At 45.8% G+C, this 19,156-nt stretch overlaps 1 protein-coding gene and 2 long non-coding RNA genes across 5 annotated transcripts in view; 1 reads left to right on the top strand and 2 right to left on the bottom strand.

Annotated features, from left to right (window-relative positions):
* The window catches only part of ITGB8 (integrin subunit beta 8), a 52,521-nt gene extending 50,195 nt beyond the window's left edge, over nucleotides 1-2,326 (bottom strand). Inside the window, exon 1 of one of the 2 annotated variants that reach the window (XM_080974748.1) lies at nucleotides 1,534-2,326. In XM_080974748.1, coding sequence (XP_080830874.1) covers nucleotides 1,534-1,666 — 133 coding nt within the window. In that variant the 5' untranslated portion in view covers nucleotides 1,667-2,326. The remainder of the gene's footprint in view (nucleotides 1-1,533) is intronic. The other variant, XM_080974747.1, reaches the window with a different exon arrangement.
* A 104-nt stretch (nucleotides 2,327-2,430) lies between these two features.
* Nucleotides 2,431-7,293, top strand: LOC308459543. Of its 2 annotated transcripts, none has more exons than XR_013978105.1 (2): nucleotides 2,431-4,396; nucleotides 6,131-7,293. It is a non-coding gene; the product is annotated as an uncharacterized lncRNA (long non-coding RNA). The 2 variants fall into 2 exon arrangements; XR_013978106.1 differs by having other exon boundaries at nucleotides 6,089-7,293.
* Nucleotides 7,060-18,503, bottom strand: LOC308459573. The gene is made up of 2 exons (XR_013978171.1): nucleotides 18,367-18,503; nucleotides 7,060-7,656 (listed from the first exon to the last, which is right to left on the bottom strand). It is a non-coding gene; the product is annotated as an uncharacterized lncRNA (long non-coding RNA).
* Nucleotides 18,504-19,156: the final 653 nt, after the last annotated feature.

Genomic DNA, 19,156 nt, shown 5'->3' with positions numbered 1-19,156 from the left:
TGGTCTGTGATTTAGCTTGCGTCTCTCATCTGCCTGACAACAAAATGCTGTGTAACATGAAAGCTTATGCATTCTTCTTAACAAAAAAAACCCCCAAACCAATACAAATACCACCTACATATTTTCTATTTCTGTAGCTTAAACAGCAACAATTGTTTCTACAGAACTCCACCCAGCCTTTTATTGCAACTCTTCCTCCATTGTTATTATCATTTTTTATTATTATTTCAGGGAAGGGCAGAAAAAAATGAATACACACGCCTTATCTCTCAGAGATTTTGGCTCAGCAATGGGCTAAATGCACATAATGGAAAAATTTAGCGCACTTGTCCTGTTTACAGCTGCCTTGTTAGGCTTCACTCTGCAGAACGAGAGAATAACTGTACACTCTCCACTGAAAGGTTACTTCTCAGCATGTGCTATTTATTACAGGAGCAAAGAGATGTCTGCATTGACCCTTTTGCCCAATTATTCTCTCTGGAGTGTCAGAAGAATCTGTTAAAGCAACAAAGAGTCATGCGACACCTTAAAAACTAACCAATTTTATCACAGTGTAAGCTTTTGTGGACTTTTGAGTTTACTTCATTAGATGTGTGAAGGATTATCTTCAGTTAGGTTTATATATAGATGGGTGGAGAAAGAGGGAAAAGTTGTGAACAGTGGAGTCAAGTGACAAAGGAGTGTAAAAAATACAGTCTGGGACAACTCAATTAACATGAGTTGCGAAATAAGCATAATGACCATTCACAAAGGCGATCACTGGCAATAATACACTCATATTTGATTTTGCATGTTAATTTAGCACCTGTATTTGGATAGTTACACATGAAGAACATTAAACTGCAGTCAACTAAGGGAAGGTTCACAGCTCAGTGTTACAGCGCATGCTTTGCATGCAAAAGGTGTTATGCCTGCCCTCTCCAAGTAGAGTTGGGTAAAGAATCCTGTCTAAAATCTGGAGAGTTACTGCCAGTCAGCGCAGACAATACAGACAGTGAAGGATCAATGGTCTGACTCAGTATAAGACAGCTTCCTATGTTCCTATGGCAGTGGAGCCAGATACACCTGAAGGATGTTGCAGCCACCTGACCCGCAAGCAGATGATCTGGTTGCAATATTAAACATGGCTCGGAAGTTTTCATAAGAGCTGTTAGGGATGAAATGGTTATTCCCCCTCACTGCTCACAAATTACCTCCTGCGGAGAAACTCCAAAACCCAGAGTTGGGTGGAAACTTTTATTACACCCAACCCAGCCACTAAAGGTCACTTCCTATGTCTCCCTCTCCCTACGTTTTTGTTTTTACTTCTGTCAAATAGCTTTCTAGGAGCAGATTCTATTGAGTGAAATGGACCCTGCCAAGGCTGCATCCTGGCCACTGAACTCCTCAGGGCTGAGGTGCCTCGATCTTAAAGATGCTTCGGTGCCAGGTAAGTGCGAAACCGGATCGCAGCCAGCAGAGAGTCAGGTGCAGCACCGTGGAGCTGGCGCGAGTGCCTGTTCCGGAAGGGAATAGACCAAGACCCAAACTTACGGCTCTGGCCCCAGCCCGGCACAAGGGCAGCGAGCAGGCAGGCGAAGCCGAGGAGCGGGCCAGCACCTCGCGGGCGTTTCTGCAGGGCGGCGAGCCCAGCCGTCAGGGAACAACCCAAGAGCGGAGTCCACATCGCGCCAAGCGGGCGGCCCTTCGCCCCGCGCCCGGGGCCCGACCGAGCTCTCGCCTGCGGGGTTTGGACGAAGGGGGCGGCGGGAGAAGCAGCCGCCGCCGCCACCACCGCGCAGGTAAGGAGCCGAGGAGAAGCGACGACGGCAGCAGCAGGCGCAGCGCCGCCACATGTCAGGGCGAGCGCGGCGGCGCCCCCCCGTCGGCCGAGCCCGGTGCAGCCCGGCGAGGGCAGGAGAAGCGGCGCGCTGCTTTGCCGGAGAGCCTCTCCATCCGCCTCGGCCCCCCGGCCCGGCTCTCCCAGGGAGCCGCCGCCGCCGCCGCCGCCGCGGCTCCTTCACAAAAGGCTTTTGTCTCGCTCCTGGCGCCCGGCTCCTTGGCAACGCGGGACAAGAAGCAACAGTTCCCAGCCGAGAGGGAAGAAGGGAAGGCTTGGAGGGCGGCGAGGCGGCCGAGGCGTCCGAGCAAAGCGTGCCGCCGCCGGGGCTTCCCGCGCCCAGGCCAGCCGAGCCCCTGTGGTAGCCGCGTTCCGCTCTGCCTGGCGGCGAAGCGTCAGTCTCGGGGGCGCGGGATGCTGCCAGGCAGGTTCCCGACGAGCGAGGGCGGGCGAAGGGGGTCGCGTGGGCGGGACGCGAGGGGCGGAGCGCGCGCAGCCTTCGCCCACACCGCGCTTTGTTTTGTCGCGCTCGGCATCGCCGGCTCCATTGTTCCCGGCGGGAATGCGCCTCCGGGGGCGGGGGCTCGGGGGGCGGGGGCGGACGAGGGGGGGGCTCCTCAGGCCGAGCTCCGCCCCCTCCCCTCCCGCGCCGGGGCTTGACAGGCAGTCCACGTTTCCTTCGAGGTCAGCCGGACCCCGAAGCCGCTCAAAGTCCGGTGCGAGGATCCACAAGAGCCAGGAAGCACCGGCGGGGGATTGGGATTTAAGGGGGCAGCTCTGATTTCTGTTACGGTTCTGTGCAGGATTTGGGGAATATAAACAATGGGAGTTACTGCCTTCTTTTTCTTCTGCCGCTGCTCGAAATGACTTGTGCAGAAATTCGGTGGAGAGTGCTATGGTAAAACACGTAACACAGCTCTACCCGGCTCTGAAACTTGAGGACGTGTTGCCTCGATGCACGTGCAGTGTTGACGAAGCTGCACCTGTTGAATTCCTGCCTGTCGTGTCGCTGCTGAAGCTGCACCGAAAACAGGATAAGCTGGCAATTGGTGGGAACAGGCGGGAACTTCTTAGCAAGCAAGTCACAGAGCCTTCTTAACGCCACCACAAAAGCCCTTTCCCAGAACTGGAAGCAGCAGGGAGTGGTGGGAGAATCCTGAATGACTGCATTCTGCACCATGATATGAGCTGATCCTTCATATTAATAATTTGCAATTCCAAGGAAGAGTCTTGACGCAAACCGGTTCTGAAGCTGAGCCTTGGGGTGGGGCCTCAGTTGAACACACCGTATTCATTTGCTTGGCTTTGCCCTCTGCTCGGTTTCAGTTTTGCCTGTATTCTGGCCCTGAAGCTGAGGCTGCAATCCTAATATAATTTACTTGACAGCGAGATCCCCCCCCCCCCGCAAGCCTGGGGTGTTCAAAATGAAGGTGACACTCAAACTCTGTGTGTTATTTTAGGGCAGGCAGAAATGAGAGGTATGAACATGGCACTCTGGTTAGGAATCTGTTTGGAGCAATTGTTTCATGTTGCTTCAGGGGAAGGCTAGCCCATACTCTTACATCACTCAAAGTCTTAATAGCATTTTTATAAGCCCAGGTCTGGGCTTATTTTAAAACAATGTGGACTATTCATCAAGCAGCACAATTGTTCATGCTACGATTGCAATTGTTTGAGACTTTGCTCCCTGTTGCTGGGAGAATGGAATGGAAAACAGTTGAATGTTCAGGGAGTGAGGACCCCACAACTCCATGCTGTCAGTCCCTCCCAGATGCCTTTTGAAGCTGCCTCCCAGAGAATCAGATAATCTTGCCCGGAGTTGCTTCCCAAAGATCTCAAGGTCTTTCTCAAGTCTGCTACTCAGTGGCATAGCGTGGCTTACCAGCACCCGGGGCTGCGTGGATGGGGGTGAGTGTGAGGGAGAGAAACGGACAGAGAACGCATGCACATTCAACTGCCTAACAGTGTCTGGATCACCTACGAGATTGCAGCCGTAGAGATAAGTAATTCTGTCGTCTGTAGAGGACACTTCCTGGTCGCATGGTGAAGTCGTTTTCAACTGAGCCCAGCAACGGAAGCACAAAGCTGTATCGCGGCAGTACTGGGTGTTGAAATTTTGCACCCCTAATAATTTTGTGCCCGGGGCAACCACCCTTATGCCCCCCTCCATGCCACGCCACTGCTGCTACTTGAGAAGATATTTCAGTGGAGATTCCCTGGACTGACCTGGGTGTAGGGGTAAGGAACCTCCACTCCGCATGCCGAGCTTGACCCACCTGATCTCCCTGTTTGGTCTGCCAGGTCTTTTTTCTTAAACTACAGCTGCCTGCCCCTGTCATATATGCAGGGATGCCATGGACCTCTTGGCTCTGTCAGGATCTGGTATGGTTTGGCAGCACCAAATGCAAGAAAAAAGGAAGGAGGAAGGAGGAGGTAGTGGGCTGGTAAATAGGCACCAAGTGATGGAGGAGGAGGTCCTCTGTTTGGGGCTCCAGATGTCAAAGAGGGGGAAGCAGATCTGGCTTTCTGCCCCATCAAGCAGGTGAGATTGGATACACCAGCCAAGCTCATTGCCAGGTGGGTATCGGATTGTATTCTTTATTCTAAACACAGGGTGCTGAAATAAATCCCACTGAGCTCAATGGGGCCTTTATATAATGTGTTTTAAGTCAGGGATTGTGGTATGCAATATAGGCCACTTCTGGACTGTTGCTATTTTGTGGATGAGATTCAGTTGTATACTAGTAAATTCCAGTTGCGTAATTAAAGCGGATTTTGCATTCTTGTGCAAAATCCGCTTCTCTCAGCCTCTCTCAGCCCACACCAATGGGATTTTGTGCAGTGAGTAGAGTGATAGGGAAAGGCAATGAAAAGCAATGGGACGACAGTTGTTTGACAGCAGTGGATGTTGCACAACCTCCCTGCAAACTTTGTGCAAACAAATGCTCAATAAGCAGGTCATCTGGAAGCAATTTACAGTCCTTGTTTCCAGTGTCCTTGTAGTCATGTTGTTAAGTATTATAATTTGTAGATAAACAAATTAAGATTAGATCAAGGTAGTTTCCAAAAGCACATCTGTTGATGGTCAAGTTTGCTTAGAAGTCATGCCCCCTTATCCAGTATATTACGTCATTCACAGGCTGTCTATTGTCTAACAAATGAAGCTGCTTCAGACTATTTATCAATCTAATCCATTATTGATTGGCACCAGCTCTCAGGCCAGGGTCTTTTTAAAAACCGGAGGTGCCAAAGATTGAGCATAGCATCTTTTGCACAGAGAGGAGATGCTGTTCCTCCAAGCAGTGGCCCCTTCTCACATGATTTCAGAGAATTGTATGCAAGAATTTCCTGAGGTTGTGTGCATGTACAGTTTAGCTGGTGGAAGCATTTGGTCCACAGGCTGAACGAAACTCCGGGTTGTTTATTAGACTCCATGAAGCCTGTCTGGCATTGTTAGCACCTGGGGTTAGGGCATATCAGGGATGGGGAAGCCTTTTTAGCCCATTCGCTTCTGGGCAAACCTTTCAGGACCACTGTGCCAGTGGTGGGAGGCACCAAATTAAATTGTGGGCAGAGCAATGAATACAAATGCTACTTTTGTCAGCAGGCCAGTTTCTGTACCAGTGGTGTAGCATGGGGGGCACGGGAGATTGCCCCGAGCACAAAATTGTTTGGGGGCACGAAATTTCAACAGCTGGTGCTGCCTCAGTACAACTGAGTACCTCTGTCACTAGACTCCATTGAACATGGCTTCTCCATGTGAACCAGGAAGTGACCTCTCCAGACGACAGAATGACTCTTCTTATCTCTATGGCCATGATCTAGGTGATGGTGACGCCATTAGGCAGTTGAATGCACATGCGCACTCCGTCAGTTTCCACTCCAAGTAGTCCCAGGTGCTGGCAAGCGCCATAGTTCTGCACACACTTACATGACCCTCTCTGTTCTCCACCCACCCATATATCAGAGTTCAAGGACACCATCTAGCCAGGCAAAATCACTTGCTGACTGGGGATGGGATGGTGATGGTGGCCTGGGAAGAGTCCAGGATTTGAGTTTCCCTGCTCCAATGTATAAAATGGCCACAAGATGATGTAAGAACAATAGCTGAAAGATAGATCCTTATGTACACTGTTGCCAGGTCCTCCCTACCCTCTTACACATGAAGGCAGCCTTTTCATAAAAGTTGGTAAATGGCCATGAACTCTTTTCCACCCACTCCAAGTGCATAATAAATCTTATCCTTTTGCTCTCCCTTTCATTTTCCAGAGTATGGTTCCGTTCTTCTAGTTATTTTTTTTTTAACCCAAGGATGCCTTCTCAGCAATGGGTGATGCATTCTCCTCGGTGTGTAATCCACCTCCTGCATATCATTCTTTAATATTTCAGTAAGTGTTTGATTTGGACTGTCTCAGATTAAGAATGAAAAAAGAAAGAAAGCACAAAACCCACGGAGCTGCCAGTCAGCTGCTCTTCTGAGTTTCAGTTTTTCTGTTCTTTCGGTGACCAGTGAATACATAGAAGGACTCAAAGGTTACTTGTTGCAGCTGAGTAAGTGGAAAGTACCTTCATTTCAAGCCAAGGCAAGGTTAGGAAACTCCCCCCTCCCTGTGTCTTTTCAGGTATGTTATCTGACTAATCATTCACTGACATCACCCTTTACTAAGGGCATCACATTTTATTCAAGGACAATGCTATTCTGTTTAGTTTCCAGATGACAGAAATCTGGCGGCAACACGTCCAATTCCAAAACTGTCCACATTTTGCATAACCTCGAAATGTAAGGCTGATGCTTGGCCAGCCTTGGCCAACTTGGTGCCCTCCCAATGTTTGGACTACATAGCCCATCAGATGACAGAGGCTGATGGGTGTTGTAGTCCAAAACATTGGGAGAGCACCAGGTTGGCCAAGGCTGCTATAGACTATTCGCCCTACATGCCATTTTGATTTACTGAATCACACATTTTGAAAGGGCAGAATCATGAAGCTGAAACAAAGAAAAACTTAGCAGCTGTAGGCCATTAGGGTCAGTGTGGTGTAATAATTAGAGTGTTGGACTAGAACCTGAGAGAGCAGGGTTCGAATTCCCCACTCAGCCATGAATCTCACTGGGTGACCTTCTTAGCCTAACCTACCTCACAGGGTGGTTGTGAGGATGAAATGGGGAGGCGAGCTGTGTACACCAACTTTGAGATCCTTGGAATATAAAAAGTGGCATATGAATGTACTACTACTAATAATAATATTTAAAGACCTTTTTATTATTAAGTTTTTACATCACATTTAAGGTACATAAAAGTAAACAGAACAATAACAACAAAACAAACAAGTATTTTTAAATCAATGGCAAGCAGGTTCTGTATCTATGTCAAATATAGTCCATAATTTTCCAGTTGTGTGTGGGGTGTGTGTGTAGAATGCCCTCAGATTTAGTTACGTGCTCAATAAATTTATACCATATGGCATGATATTAATCTGCTTCCAGATTGTTTATTTGAGCCTTTTACTTTAAAGGTAAGATGTGAGTGAGATCTGTCTGCGACATCTGTCACCCCATTGATCGCCAGGGTTGATTAGGCTGATCTGGCAGCTAGGTGGGTGTCCCCTTCCTCCCTCACTGCTCCTCCTGTGTCCCTCCTGAAGCTGTGTGCTCGGTGGACAGCAATCCCAGTTTGAAGGAGTGTACCGTTCTTCGGTCAAGGGTATGCGATAGCTGCACTCCCCTGCTAGGACCTCCAAACCAGCTCAGTGTTCATTTGTAGGAGAATATAGGGTAGTGAAGCTTCCAAGACTCCTGACACATCCAAGTAAGACGCTGCATGTGCCAGTTTGCCATTCTTTAAGAAGAAGAAGAAAAGGTAAGATTTTCCATCAGAGCAATTTGCCACATTTCCTTTTACAGTCATACCTTGGGTTACAGATGCTTCAGGTTGCGTTTTTTTGGGTTATGGACCCGCCAAAACCCGGAAGTACCGGAACCGGTTACTTCCAGGTTTCAGGGGTCGCGCATGTGCAGAAGTGCTAAATCGTGCTTTGTGCATGTGCAGAAGAGTCGAATTGCAACCCGCGCGTGCGCAGACGTGCTGTTGCAGGTTGCGAACGTGCATCCCGCACAGATCACGTTTGCAACCCAAGCGTCCACTGTACCACAGACTCCGCAGGTTGGAGTGTGACTGCTTTTAGAAACTGGAGATTATTAATCTAGCTGCTACGATAAAGTATTAACTCTTTAAAAAGATATATTGGTCGGCAGTGGCGGAGCTACATGTTGCAGCCCCCAGAGCGGAGAACAGGCGTGGGCGTGGCTGGCACACATCCCGGGGGCATGACGTGTGTCGGGGGGGGCGGACGCGATGGCACCCTTTTCCCAAATGGCACCCAGTGCAGGCTGCTTCCCCCGCCCCCACTTTTGTCCACCAGTGTCACTCAGTAGAACATAAGGTTCTTAATCTCAGGGTTGTGGGTTTGAGCCCCACATTGGTAAAAAAATAAATCCTGCATTGCAAAGGGGGTTGGACTAGATGACCCTTGTGGTCTCTCCCAACTCTACCATTCTATGATTCTACAAAAAATTGAAAATTATCAAAAATAGACAACAATGGCAATTGAGGGCTCACTTGTATATTTTGGCCAGTTGTTTGGGTTATTTCATTAAAAACCTCTGACCAGCATTTATGGCCAGGACTCTGCTTGCTCAAAAATGGAAAGATGACAAAACACCGACCAAAGAGGACTGGCAAACTGAGATGATGGAATACGCAGAAATGGCGAAATTTACAGGAAGATTAAGAAATAAACACAACAGAGACTTTTAAAAAGACTGGGAATTACGGTATATATGTTGCATCTGCATAAATACTGTAATGAAATATACTCGCCAGCAGGGTTTGAGTAAACATGTACAACCACGAAAATGAATGTAAAAGATAAGGAACAATGTTTTGAATATAATTAAGTATAAGAAGTACTTTTAAAGAGATGATTTAAAATGTTAAGAATGGGAATGTTTTTAGATAAAAGAACATGAAGTTAAGATATAACAATGTAAGCAGAAGGACTATATTTACCAAAAAAACCACACACATAAAGGCTAAGTTGAGGGAAGGGGGGTGGGGGGAGAATGGGTGTGTGGGTTTTTGTCTTTTCTATCAATTATATATTTTATGAGAATTTTAAATTGTATAAATCAATAAAAAAGTAAAAAACAAACAAACCACTGACCAGTATTTGAATGTTTCTTTGCATGACCAATTGTAAAATGTACCAATTCCACCACAATTTCTCCATCATGGGGGGGGGGGGAGGTGTGTGTGTTAAGGATGCATTATTTCTATTCAATTTTTATAAAAAACCTTTTATACTTTTAACTGCAGATTTTTTTTATTACAGCTTTTGAACAATTCAATTAAAGTACGTAACCAGCAGCCCAAACATGAAAATGAAAAGGGTGAGTCAGAATTGAGAAGGGAGACGTGAGTTATTTTGACAAGATAAACCACGGATGGGGCAGCTCATAGGTCACTTTTGGGGGGGGGGACATGCCAGTTTTGATTGGGGCCAGAGGCGCCAAGCAGAGCAATGGATGCCGCTCTTGCTTTTGTATAGTACCATACATTCCACCATGCAAAAGCAAAAGGTTTCAACAAACACGCCCCCCCCCCCCAATTTCTTCACCCTCGATACAGGCAAGCGAGAGACATTATCACAATTCAAGGAAAGATTCCAGCCAAACCAACGTGTATGGGGGGGGGGTGCAGTCAGGACTGGTGAGGGTGTGGCCTAAGGATATAGGGGTGGGGCTTAAGTAAGTCCCAGAAGCTACATTGAGTCCCTGTTGTTAGTTAAATTAATAAATATAATGTACTACTGGCTTATTTATTACATCTTAATCTGGATGCATATCTCTCTGAGTGCCTCACCAGGAGACACCTATGTCGTCTTTGGAAAACTAGCTCGAAAGGAGCTACTGACCCCTGCAATAACCATAGATAATTTCTATTATTTGGTTTAGCAGCCTTCTATGGCCTGTTTCAAACTATAGCATTGCTGCTGCTGCTGCTTATTTTTATTGTAAACTGCCTGAGGGCCTTTTGGAAAGGTGGGCTAGAACTCTACAAAATAAACAAAAACCACATAATTTTTGTTTCAGGATAGAAAGCTGCTCTTTTTTCCTGCACATACATGCGCAGAGAGAACCCCCCCCCTCTCTCCCTCTCTCTAATTTCAAGTGGAAGAGCTGCCATCTGGCCTGCCTTTAAAAATACACTCTGGCCCCCATCCAAAGAAAGTTAGTCATGCTTCAATCCCATTGAAACCACTGGGATAAGATATTTGCAGCTAACTTGAATCCCATCACTCTCAATAGAGCTCTCCACCCGCTTTTTCCAACTCTGATGTTTGCTCTCTATTCTTCCATCATCCCACCCTGGCATTAAGGTAAGTTTAAAGACATTTAATTTGCCTTCAGCGGAAGCTTGCTTTGGATTGCCAAGGTGCCATGAAGTGCTTCAGGGGTCCCTGCTTGGACTCGCGTCATTGTACAGATCCTGCTTCACCTCCAATAAGCCGAAAATCCCTCTGAGATGCAGTATTCCACTTCTCTTCAGCAGCTGAGATTCATCCAAACATAATGCACACTCCCGGCAAATATTCTCATAACTGAAGACCACCAACCCCAGTATTTTATTTTATTTTTAAAAAAACTTTACACAGGTATATTATGTAAGAATGTAATCAACATGATTACATTACGATTGCAAGAGGCAATGATTGTATTTATCACCATGTTACTATCTGGAATAGTTCATCATTGAAAATAGTTCTCTTCTACATATTGCACACTATTCTGCCCACACATGTTTATCATCACTGGGCCATGGAAGGAGGTGGATCTTTGAACTATATCTCTACATACAGTAAAAGTACTGCATTTCCTCCTCGTGGTTTTAGCACCTTTTCAACTCAAAATTCAGAACAGGCCTTTGTAAGTTGCACTTCTGGAGTTTTACATATGAAGCAGCTGCATATGATATTATTATTGGCAATAGTATAGTGGGTAGGAGAAGGAACAGGCCACAGCGATGTCTTGAGCCCCCTTGCCTAATACGAGGCTGGATTCCATAACCAGCAAACCTTATATATCATCTTGTTAGATTTACGTGTGGTGTAGTTTATGGATATATTTATACCTATGACAGATTCATGTTGGCACACCTTATTAGAGAAGCATAGAATTGTACAGTTGGAAAGGACTACTGCTACTAGCCCAACTCCTTGCAATGTAGGAATCTTTTGCCCATTGTGGATCTTAAGCCCTTGACCCTGCGATTAAGAGTCTCATGCTCTACCAACTGTACAGGTTTAACATCAGATTTAAATTGCATCCACATCTCTTCCCCATCCATACTTTTCAGATTTGCCCTCCATTCCTTTAATTCCATTCCTCTTACCAGTATTCTCCTCAACTATTGAGGTGCAATAGTTGCTTGAGCTGCTGCAGTTACTAATACTGTTCTGCGCCAGGCAAAAGGAAGAGAGAGCAATCTGTGTCTGTCCCTTCCTAAGTAACCCCCCTGCTCAGCCCCACACAGTCTACAAGAGGGTACATGGCTGTACCAGCCAGTGCAGCTCCCAAAAGATCTCCGGCAGGGCAGCAAGCTCGAGGGCATTAGCACTGCCTTGTTAAATTGTCTCTGAGTTTTACAATCAGATTGAAAGCAGCATGGGCAGAGATAACCTACTTTTAAAACAAGGGACAGTGGAGGAAAAAGGAATAGAAAGCCTAGGATTAGTGGAGCTAGGAACAAACCTAGGGGAAGGATAAGAGGCAGAGAGCAGAGAATGACACTTCTCCAGTTATCTAGTTATTTCATAGCATGATTCAGATATAGCTTCATCATTGTGCACAGTACTTGACGGAGCACAATGGACTAGTCCCTGCCTGGAAGAGCTTACTGTCTATAACATTCAGCACAGAAGAAAAACAGAGGAAAAGGAGGGAAGTGGAGGCAGGGGGAAGCAGGGAAGCAATATGTGGTTCTTTCAGTTATATGCATTAAGACTTAGGGATTTAGTTGCAGGAGGGCCTGAGACTCAAGGGTGTTGTGTCGTAAAGGTAAAGGTAAAGGGACCCCTGACCATTAGGTCCAGTTGTGACTGACTCTGGGGTTGCGGCGCTCATCTCGCTTTATTGGCCGAGGGAGCCGGTGTACAGCTTCCGGAGGTCATGTGGCCAGCATGACTAAGCCGCTTCCGGCGAACCAGAGCAGCACATGGAAACGCCGTTTACCTTCCCGCCGGAGTGGTACCTATTTATCTACTTGCACTTTGATGTGCTTTTGAACTGCTAGGTTGGCAGGAGCAGGGACTGAGCAACGGCAGCTCACCCCGTTGTGGGGATTCGAACCGCCGACCTTCAGATCAGCAAGTCCTAGGCTCTGTGGTTTAACCCACAGCGCATAGGCAGTGCTTTTTTCGGGGGGGGGGGAATGCAGGGGTATGGATACCCCTAAACATTTTGTGAATCTTTGTGTTTTTGTCCATTTACTGTATTTATTTCGCCCGATTTGAACTACAAAGTGGTGATTTTCCCGAGTCAAAATGAGAGTACCCCTAAACATTTTTTTTAAAGAAAAAAAACACTGGTCATAGATATCGCCAAAAAGGTGAATCTGGAGGATGGATTGTAAGTAAGGGTGGCACCACACAGGTGTTACTTTGTTTGGATATGGGAAGGTACTGTTGCTACTTCCACACCATCATTTCCATCCTGTTGTCGTTGCATACTTGGTGCCTGTAAGGTGCTCTCATTATGTAAAAGGTGAAGGTAAAGGACCCCTGGACAGTTAAGTCCAGTCAAAGGTGACTATGGGGTGTGGCACTCATCTACAGGTAGCATGACAGCATCCCTTGGTAGATTGCCTCAAGGTGTACTCAGTTCTTCAGGTTTCTGAGCAATTTTAATAGGAGAACATGGTAAGACCCTAATTGGCATATAGCTCAAACTGAAGTTGGTGGCCTGGATTGCTCCCGTTGTTGTGGAAATGGTGGTGTTTTATATGGATCTTAATATCACTCATCCTTTTTAGTGGGGCCACTTTTGCTTCATCCAAGTATGTCCACAGGGAATTCCATCCTTGAGTCAAACACGACATTTTCCCAAATTGGGATAACAGGAAGGCAGTGCGGTATTTACGGGGGTGGAAAGAATCGAAACGTCCTTCATCCCTTGGTAGTTGATGTCTGGCTGAGCTAATTTACGTCCACAGCTTTTAATACAAATGATTCTGAAACAATTTTGATCAAGGGAAAGTACAAAATGTTCTGATGGGTAGTGGAAGAGCGATAAGGAATCCTTTGCTGACTCCTCTGCATCAACAGTCCTTTGAAATCTCTCACATTACAAAAGAGGAAAAAGAAATCTTTTAAGGCCACTAGTTTGCAGATGGCAAATGCCTTAGATAGATATGGCTTCAGTATGGGAAAATTGCATGTGGAGCATGTACTCAATCGTGTGTGGTGAATGCATATGCATCTGTGCATGTTTTAGGGTGGTTAAAAAAAAAGAGAGATAGTGGAATGCTTTAAAGGGATCTTTCCCAACTGGGGGAGTGCAAATTAAAATGCAATTGAATGTAAGCAAAGGTAATGTGATGCACCACTGGGGCAATCATCATCATCCAGGAAGGGGATCTTGGGGTCATGAAGCACAGCTTGGTGAAAATACTGTGCAGCTGTTGTGAAAACAATAAATTCCACATTGGGGGATCATTAGGAAGAGAAGCAGAAATAAAACTGCCAATACCATAACGCCTTTCTACCATTCTATGCTGTTGCCACACATAGGATGCTGCTGTATACTGAGTCGGGCCATTGATCAATCTAGAGCAGTTTTGTCTGCACTGACTGGCAGTAGCACGCCAGCTATCAGGAAGGATTCTTTCCCTAACCCTAACTGGAGATGCCAGGAATCAAACATACAAAGAATGTGCTTTACCGCTGAGCCACAGAAGTGCAAAGGTCACGACATTTGGCGTACTGTTTACAGTTTCAATTGCCACATCTCAAAAAAGGTATTTCAGAGGTGGAAGAAGGGCTGGAGCAACTCTCCTATGAGGAAAAACTATAATGGCTGAGGCTTTTTAGCTTGAAAAAAAAAAAGGGTGAGTGATGGCAGACATAATAGAGGTTTATTCACGGGTGGAGAAATTGGATAGGAAGATTCATCCCTCCAGCATTTCATAATACTAGAACATTGGGTCATCCATTGAAGATGAATGGTGGGATAGTCAGGAGAGGAAAAAGTATTTCTTCACACAACACATAGTTAAACTATACAAGATGTAAGAATGCTTTATATGGAGAGCAAACAAATTCATGAAGGGCAAAGGTTATCAGGCTACTAATCATGATTGCTGGTGTTATGAGTGTTTGGAGGGGGCTAGATCCCCCTAAATGTGTTATGAGTTTATAAGTTGAAGATCCTCCCCCCCCCCATCCTTAGATTTAATAAATGATAGGAATAAATCAATGTTTGGAGTATTAAGGAAAGCTGCCAGACGCTGAATCTAGCAGTGACAAAAATACAGGCCAAACCTGGTTTCTGGGCTTAGAAGGTCACCTGGGAGAAGATGGGGCATCAGCAACAAACAAAGGGAACAGAGTACTGGGTCATTAAGAATGATTGGCAATGCAAACACTCCAGCTCTGAGTGACAAGCAGAGGCAAAGGCTAATGGCAGCAGACAAAGGCCAGGTTTTGGGTTTGCACTTTAAATGACATAGGCCGAGGGGAGGTCCTTAGAGTCGGTTAGCAGTGGGAAGGCAAAGGAAGGGCAGAACTCCATGGAAGCTGGGGAGGACAAGCTGGAACTAGACACAGAAAGTGGCTTTTTGATGTCCTTTGAATCCAATGCTTCCCTTAAGGAGGAAGCCAGACCCTCATAGGATGTGAATGCTGGAAATTCCTCCATTGTAGACTCAGGTTGTATACATGTGTAAATAAACCATATACTATAAAGACAATACAGTCTCCACTGTGCCTAATTTCTGAAGGAAACATGAAACCTGGGTAAGCACATGGAACCCGTAGAATCTCATACCACTCTGACATAGGCAATAAGCATCTGAATACAATTGATGGGAAACAGAAGTGGGAGAGTGTTATTCTTTGGGCTTCTGATAGGCACCTGATCAGTCACCGTGAGGAAAAGAATTCTGGACAAGGTATTTGGATGCATTCAGCACGGCTCTTCCTATATTCTGACGCATGGTACTTCTGAGATGCTGTCATAGTGTGCATACCATTTCATGACAGCGCATCTTGGAAGTTTGCTGCAAGGTACTAAATTTTTCTGCTACCATGGTGGTGCACGATGATGAAACAGACACATTGTGCTTTCATAAAAGTGTCCGTATACAGTCGTACCTCGGAAGTTGAACGGAATCTGTTCTGGAAGTCCGTTCAACTTCCAAAATGTTCGGAAACCAAAGCGCGGCTCCTGCAGGAAGCTCCTGCAGCCAATCAGAAGCTGCAGAAGCCCCGTCGGACGTTCGACTTCCAAAAATAGTTCGAAAACCGGAACACTCACTTCCGAGGTTGTGGCTTTCGGGAGGCAAAACGTTCAAGAACTAAGCTGTTCGAAAACCAAGATACCAGAATATTTGTAGGGTATATCTGTGCTTTTTTTTTTTTTTTACAGCAAGGTAATATCTATGAAAGACATTTGTGTGTGTGTGTGTGTGTGTGTGTGAGAGAGAGAGAGAGAGAGAGAAATAGTCTGCATGGCACGATGATGCAAGGATTGTATCTACATAGGGCACCACTATTTTATGTGTTAACTCCCAGCGTTTTGCTATTTATGTTTTCATCTATCCTAATTTTGAATCTGTTGCTACAACACCAGAACATCTGCTGATGGGAAGGCTCAGGCATATGTACCTAGGATGACCACCTCTCACTTGCAGTAAAGATGCTGGATGTTTCTTGTAAAGACAGGAGGTGAAATCATCTTGAACTAAATGTGATATCTGTTTTTCAACAGGAGGGTATCCTTTCATAGTGACACTTAAAACCTTTAGGTGGCAGCCAAGGGCTATCGTTTTAACTTCCACATGCACTTTAATGCTCATGTTTTCAAAATGGACCTGCATTCAAAAGAGCCAGCAACTAACAATATACTTATAAAATTGATTATTTGATCACCAGCCAAATGCAATCACCTCTGCAGCATGCCCTCATTCATGATGCCGTATTGTTTGTGTTATCCAAGAAAGATACTCAAGACAGCAAGATAGTTAAGAAGGAAGACGCAAACCGTAAACATTTTCTGCTGGGCTGAAGTTGCCTTGTTCTGTCCCTCTCTCTATAAAGCAGTGTAGAAAGCGAAGCCCTGACAAACCCCAGACACGGCTTTTGGAAACCACATGGCCCAGCTATCATGTAGCAACCTCTGATTGGTTGAAACAGTAGCAACAATTAACAGGCTTGTCACGGACTTGCCATTGTTCCCACTACAGTGGTACCTTGGGTTACAAACACCTCAGGTTACAAAAACTTCGGGTTACAGACTCCGCTAACCTGGAAGTAGTACCTCGGGTTAAGAACTTTACCTCAGGATGAGAACAGAAATTGTGTGGCGGTGGCAGAGGGAGGCCCCATTAGTTAAAGCGGTACCTCAGATTAAGAACGGTTTCAGGTTAAGAATGGACCTCCGGAACGAATTAAGTCCGTAACCAGGTACCACTGTATATTGGCTGAGCTCACAATGGTTTCCTTCTATGATGTAAAAAAAGAAAAAGAAAACACCCTCTCCTTGTTGCTCCCCTCCCTCCCCTCATTCCAACATCCCAATTCATAAAATAAACATTTGAAAAAAAGAAAACAACAACATCAACTTGCCAGAAATTAAGAGAATGGATGGAAGACTGATGAAAGCACTTCCTTTGTCGAAACTTGGCCTTCCCCCAATCTCAGTGGGCTGGGACGAACAGAGAGACAGCCAATAGCCAAAGCATCTAATACGAAGTGACAGGAAGTACAAGAGACTACTTCACACAGACCACAGTTTAAACTGTGAAATGTGGTTACGGCAAAATGCAGCCATGGCCATAAACTTGGCACTGGCGAGGAAGAGGGAGGCAGGGGAGCGCACTGCCCCTGGCACCACGATCCTGGTGGGGTGCCATCGTGGCTGCCATCGTGGCTGCTCCCTCCCTGCGCTGGGCGCCATGCCCCCACAGGTGGTGCGCCACGCCTCCGGGACGCACACCAGCCACGGCCCCGCCTCCTTTCTGCCCCTGGTGCTGGAGCATGAAGCTCCGCCCCTGAAACTTGGATGGCCTTCAACGAGGGAAAGGAAAAGATCAAAGAGGCTATGCCTGTTGGTGGCTACCTGCCACAATGGCTATGCTCTAGCTGCACAGTTGGAGGCAGCAGGGGGCTGAATACCGCTTAGGAAAGTGCTCTTGTGCTCAGGTCCTTACGGGCTTCCCAGAGGCATCTGGTTGAGCTTCATTAACATGTGACCCCAAAATTCTGATTCCACCCCCCAAAACTGATGCCTAAGTTTAGTGAAAGTGGTGCTGTTTTGTGCTGTCAACTCCATGTTTTGTGCCACCACCACCCCAAACCGAGTAATTGACAAAGCAAATTAGGGGCACAAGTAAATGACCAAAAATCCAACCTTGTCTGATTGACTCCAAACAGGTGCCAAAGTGTTATGCTGGTTTGGTGTCATTTTGTGCCTCAAACCCTGCTTTCTGTGGCTGAGGTTGGCTAAGTCCCCTTAGCTTAAGTCCCTACTTAGCCAACTTAAGTCCCTATTTAGCCAGCCTTAGCTACGGTAACTAAAGTGCCCACGTAGCCCACTTAATTCCCCACTTAGCCCACAAGTGCCCACTAATGGCACTTATGGGTTGAGCGTTAATTACTCAGTTTGAGGGACGGCACAGAAAGTGGGGCTTGTGGCACAAAATGGCACCAAACTGGCACACCATTTTGGTACTGGTTTGGAGCCAATCGGACAAGATTGGGTTTGGGGCCACTTACTTGTGACCCCGTTTTGAGTGACAATTACTCAGTTTGGGCGCCAGAACAAGACATGGTTTGCGGCACAAAACTAGCACCAGATTTTTGGGTGGTGGTGGTGGGATCTGGAATTTCTCTGTTAGAGAACAGGAGGACTGGAAGAGCCTTTCATCTGATCCAGGAAGGCACTTATTATGCTATTATGCAACAGCACTCCAGCTTAGGGGAGAGATCAGTCCACGTGTTTGTTTTTTAAAAAAGATCATTTCATGCCCATATCTTCATTTCTCTCAGATCATGTAACTTACAATTATGCGATCAGCAATGACATATCTTGCCACCTCCATAAGCAGAGAATATAAAAGTGTATACAGAGGGCTTCATAGGATCAGCATGTGGGCATTAGCCTCTAGTTCCCATTTGCAGATATATGCAGAAATATGCATTTGACCCTTTAATTTGTCCCCCCCCAAAAAAACCTAAGTTTAGAATGATGAATAACTTTTCATTAGTGTACTTACAGTTGCAGGTTAAATATATAATGCAGGTTGGTGTTTCTTAAGTTGCTAAAGGCATCTTACCTAGATTATACTGTTACAGACAAACTACCTTTGAGGCAGGCAGCACCACAACATAACATACCTGCTGTTCCAACTACTAAGACTATACTACGAACTGAACCAACGGAAATAACTGCCATAACTGCCTCAGACGCATGACATCACAGAGTTCTACTGCTCATGCAATTACAGTGGTACCTCAGGTTAAGTACTTAATTCGTTCCGGAGGTCCATTCTTTTTTTTTTTTTTTTTATAGAAATTTATTGGGTTTTACAATAACAATACACATAATAAACAATGTAACATATATCTTGACATAATTTCACATTTTCTTTGGACTTCCTCACATCTCCCGCTCCCACTTTCATCTTTATAGCATTTTGTCAGCAATTTATTATCTTATTTGCAATCTTATAGCCCTTCTATGTTTCATAATCTTCTACTCCTCAAAAAGAGTTATATTTTCTCAATCTCACTTATTTTCTTAAAATCATCTAAGTTTAGTGGTGCTCAGTTATATTGATCTAGCGTCCTGTTTAGCATTCACTCAAATTGCAATGTTTTTGTAAATAGTTCTTAAATTTCTTCCAATCCTCCTCAGTCCTCTCTTCTCCCAGGTCTCGAATTCTGCCGGTCATCTCGGCCAGTTCCATGTAGTCTATCAGTTGCATCTGCCATTCTTCCAGTGTGGGTAGATCTTGAGTTTTCCAATGCTTTGCAAGTAGTATCCTTGCTGCTGTTGTTGCATAC

The sequence above is a fragment of the Podarcis pityusensis genome (assembly GCF_964106645.2).
Source record: "Podarcis pityusensis genome assembly, chromosome: 12".
NCBI classification, from domain to species: domain Eukaryota; kingdom Metazoa; phylum Chordata; class Lepidosauria; order Squamata; family Lacertidae; genus Podarcis; species Podarcis pityusensis.
Note: the sequence above shows the minus strand (reverse complement) of the source record. Positions and strands in the feature narration are given on the sequence as shown.